At 49.8% G+C, this 3,929-nt stretch overlaps 2 protein-coding genes across 2 annotated transcripts; one reads left to right on the top strand and one right to left on the bottom strand.

The window, feature by feature from the left end:
• The first annotated feature begins 507 nt into the window (after window positions 1-507).
• LOC109787279 (large ribosomal RNA subunit accumulation protein YCED homolog 1, chloroplastic-like) lies at window positions 508-1,316 on the top strand. Its single transcript, XM_073502276.1, has 3 exons — window positions 508-548; window positions 903-1,050; window positions 1,101-1,316. The coding sequence occupies exons 1-3, from the start codon at window positions 508-510 to the stop codon at window positions 1,314-1,316; spliced, it is 405 nt and encodes a 134-aa protein (XP_073358377.1).
• A 585-nt stretch (window positions 1,317-1,901) lies between these two features.
• Window positions 1,902-3,711, bottom strand: LOC109787278 (uncharacterized). Its single transcript, XM_020345835.3, has 3 exons — window positions 3,525-3,711; window positions 2,843-3,063; window positions 1,902-2,671 (listed from the first exon to the last, which is right to left on the bottom strand). Exons 1-3 carry the CDS (start codon window positions 3,709-3,711, stop codon window positions 1,991-1,993), a joined length of 1,089 nt encoding a protein of 362 aa, XP_020201424.1. The 3' UTR covers window positions 1,902-1,990.
• Window positions 3,712-3,929: the final 218 nt, after the last annotated feature.

Below are 3,929 nucleotides of genomic sequence, written 5' to 3'. Positions count from 1 at the left end.
ACAATATTATATAGCTACATCTACATGTCACCTAGCGTTTCCATGGAAGCACGAGGGGAATCATCTAGTGTGGAGGAGGACACTGAACTATGGGCTTGAGAGGCGTTAGAAACTATGGTTGTATGTATGTCTGTTGTTGTTGTATGTATGTCTGCTGTTGTTGTATGTATGTCTCGTCTCATCTTATCTGCTGTTGTTGTATGTATGTCTGTCTGCAATGCATCATGGACAGAAGAAATTTCAGAAAATCTTGACACCGCCATTCTGAATCCTACTACAGTATATCATAGCTCTGATTGCGTGCTAGCTGCTTAGCAATGACCAATCATCCGCCACCCGAATCACTAGCACCACCCCATTGTTACCGCCGCGCTTCTGAAACCATGTCCCTTGCCACATTTTACAGCTAGCTAGTTCGACCAAGGTAATCTGGCTATATGGGTAAACTCGCATCGCATAGTCCGATGATCTCAAAGGAATCATACCGATCTTTAAGTTGGAGCTGGCATGGTGGCATGTACCGATGCATTTGCCAGAGATGATCAGCAGTAAGTTATAGTTCAACTAAATTGTAAAACATGGAGATACTTTGGTTCTAGTACCGCAACTGATGTAGCTACATCTGACTTCAGTGATCTTATCAAGGCTGTTATTGGTCATTAGATCCATTGTTGGATGTTAAAGGGGGATATCTATTTTGGCATTGTCGATACGAAAATACTCTGTTTCTAGTTAATTGCAACAAAGTTGACTCTTTTTGGAAGAACCGCAGCAGAGTTCTTCTCCTGATAAAACTAGCATTAATTCTGTTTATGGCCTGAATTTCGACTTGGCTGATTTGAGGGTACAACTTAACAGTGTTTTGGTTCTTAAACCCGTTATGACCATGCTTCCTTTTTCAGGTGTGCCGAGCCAGCTGCTGAAGGCATATTCGCAAACTTGTCCCTCCTACTGACAGAGGACCCGGTGGAGGAACCTGATGCGATCGACCTCGGCACCGTGTACGAGGAAGACAGGACCAAGTTCCCTTCGATAACTGGCAGCGAGGACGTGAAGACATAGACTGGGATGACCGTCTGCATTTCCCTGCCGGGGAGAAGGAGATCGACATCTCGAAGAACCTCCGGGACATCATCCACCTGGAGATCACACTGGGCGCCTTCTGCAGCAGCACCTGCAAGGGCCTGTGCCTTGTCTGCGGTGCGAACCTCAACACGAGCAGCTGCAGCTGTGGCGCCGAGGAGTCGACGCAAGCGAAGGACGCCAGGCGGCCGGGAACTCTCAAAGACCTGCTGAAGCCTATGCAGAGAAGATGATGATGAGGCAGACAGTGCATATGCAGGTATCTTCTAACCTGTGTGATAGTCTCTAGGATTGTCATGGGCAAGATATGCAGCCCGGTGAAAATGCAAATACCTGATGGCGGAGATATAGGGGAACTAGACCGGCGACATTTGAGTCATGTGTCATGCTTCGCTGCACCGACGGTGCAAATCTGTTTTTCTGTTCCTTGGAAGTTCATGATTATCATTTGTATTGCCTCATCTTACTGTTCTGAAAGTAGAAGCCTGCAATGCAATGCCAGGATGTCATGTTGTAGTGCAAAACCTGAAATGACATGATGAGTGGATTTTGTGCTGAGACTTGTGCTTTTTCTCCTGTATCTGCACTTATCACTGTATGTGTATGTTTTTGCAGGAACACTTGCATCTTTCAGGTTTTACTTCTTGCAAGCCAACAGGTAACAAACCAAAGTAGGTCAACACAAAACTTACTTATAATTGAGCAAAGACAAGTGAAAAACAGAGACGGTCCAGGTGCATGTCAACACAAAACGAAGAATCAGTTCACCAGTCACAACATATAGTAATTAAGAAGACTGAATAACTAGCAGACTAGATCAACATATAGTAATTAAGTAGACTGAATAAACTAGCAGACTAGATCAACTGTGAGCAGATCAGTACACAGGAACACAAAGAACACTCATTCATGGCCTCTCCTCCGCGAGTTTCGCGAGGGCGCGCCGCTCATTCCACAAGCTCGAAACAAGGGACCATGCAACAGCAACCTCCACCTTGCAGAAGCCAAGATCGCAGGTGCCACTGCTCGTGCCGGCCCTCTTCGGCGCGAACACGGCCTCGCCTCGCGCAACAACGACGGCAGCGCCACCACCATCATCGCCGTCTTCTTTGCCAGCGGTCTGAGGGGACGCCACCACGGAGACAACCAGCTTCCCCCCCTCGAGGTCCACTGACACGACGCGCCTCGAGAGCTCGACCACGCCGGTCGAAGGGCTGATCGGCATCTTCCCGTCCCGGGAGTCAAGCAGCAGCACCTCCCCTTCCCTCACGGTTGTGACCTCGGTGACGACGCGCCCTCGGAGACCCTCTGGCCAGACACCGTCGATGATCCGGACACCGATGACGGTCGCCTCGACCGAGGGGTCCAGCGGCGCATAGGCAAGCTCGATCGTGCACCGGTCGCAGAGGATACGAGAGCGGATCACATGTGTGGCAAGGTAGGTCTGGGGGTAGTTGAAGATCCCAAAGGCCAGCATCTCGTCCTCTTCGGGGTACATCTTGCTCTTCACCTTCAGCTGGAACTCAATCGTGATCGGGTCGATGATCACGATCGCGCGCGACGGGCCTGTCAGCAGTAGGTATGGATCCTGCAATGCAAGCAACACATGTCAACCAAACGATTGACAGACTATCATGTAACGAAGACGAGAAATATGGTGAATATATCAAATTCATGATCCAACTCGATGAAGATGAAGAATCAGAGGAAATATATTTTAACATAAAACAAGAGACAACAAATGATGCACGGTGCTTGCCTGTTGGGTGAGGACCTGGCAGTTATCCCTGGTGCGGTTGAAGAGGAAGTTGCGATTGTGATCCGAGGTGTCCCTGGCGGCGACCAGGCCGTGGACATGCAGCGGCCACTGGAGGCCGTCTTCCAGGTCAGCCACCCGAACGCTGAAGATCTGCATGGTACAATGAGGTCTCGCGTAGCTCGGGATGGATCCGAATGTAAAGCGCGTGGGACCAAGACTTGCTGCATGGCAGGAAGCAAAATTAAACTGTGTGTCACGGGAACGCATAGAGCTTGTTGTTATCAGCAAACAAGACACACCATGCTAAATAAAGCTGGTTAGAAAGGGTCTCTGATCTCTTTTTCTACATTAACAAGAACATTGCACACAGTTAATAACTGATCGTAATTAATATATGAGTGAGGTGGATTTGTAGCATCAGTAGAGCAAGTTCCCGTGAACGAATGAAATTGCAGTTGTTTTCTTCCTCGCTACAATCTAATGGATGAAAAATAGGTAGTGATGCGAGCGAAATAGGGGAGCTAGAGGTGATTACTCTGGTCGTCGAAGGAGCCAAATTTGCCGGCGAAGCGGCTCTCCCACAGCCTGCGGTACCTGGCGATCCGATCTTCCTCCCTGTAAACCCCCTCCTCCTCCTCTTCCTCCTGCGTCGTCGTCTCCGGCGCTGCCGGCGGCGGCGGACATGGACATGGAGGAGGTGTGCTGTTAATATACTCATCATGGTTCTCCCTCCTCACATCCTTCATCTTCTCCTCCCTCTGCTCTCTGGTGGCACTGGCATCCTCGCCCTCGTCCTCGCCCTCGCCCTCGCCCCCGTGGAGGATGGATATGTCCATCCCCGCCAGTCCGCTGCTGATCAGCTCCTCCATCGCCCGGGATCGAGGAATCAAACGATCGATCTATCGCTTCCTTCCTCTGCCGCTTAACTCTGTAATTAGGTTTAGATATTTTTTTTGACAGTTGGATCAAACGTAGAAAACACGTACGTGGTCACCAACCAAAGCAAAAGCGGCTAAAGGAATCTCTGCATGGAGACAGCCGGGGTACCAAACCTTTCTTTCGCTGAACCATGGACCTCCCTCCGCTT

This window comes from Aegilops tauschii, chromosome 6, assembly GCF_002575655.3.
Source record: "Aegilops tauschii subsp. strangulata cultivar AL8/78 chromosome 6, Aet v6.0, whole genome shotgun sequence".
In the NCBI taxonomy this organism is placed as follows: domain Eukaryota; kingdom Viridiplantae; phylum Streptophyta; class Magnoliopsida; order Poales; family Poaceae; genus Aegilops; species Aegilops tauschii.
Note: the sequence above shows the minus strand (reverse complement) of the source record. Positions and strands in the feature narration are given on the sequence as shown.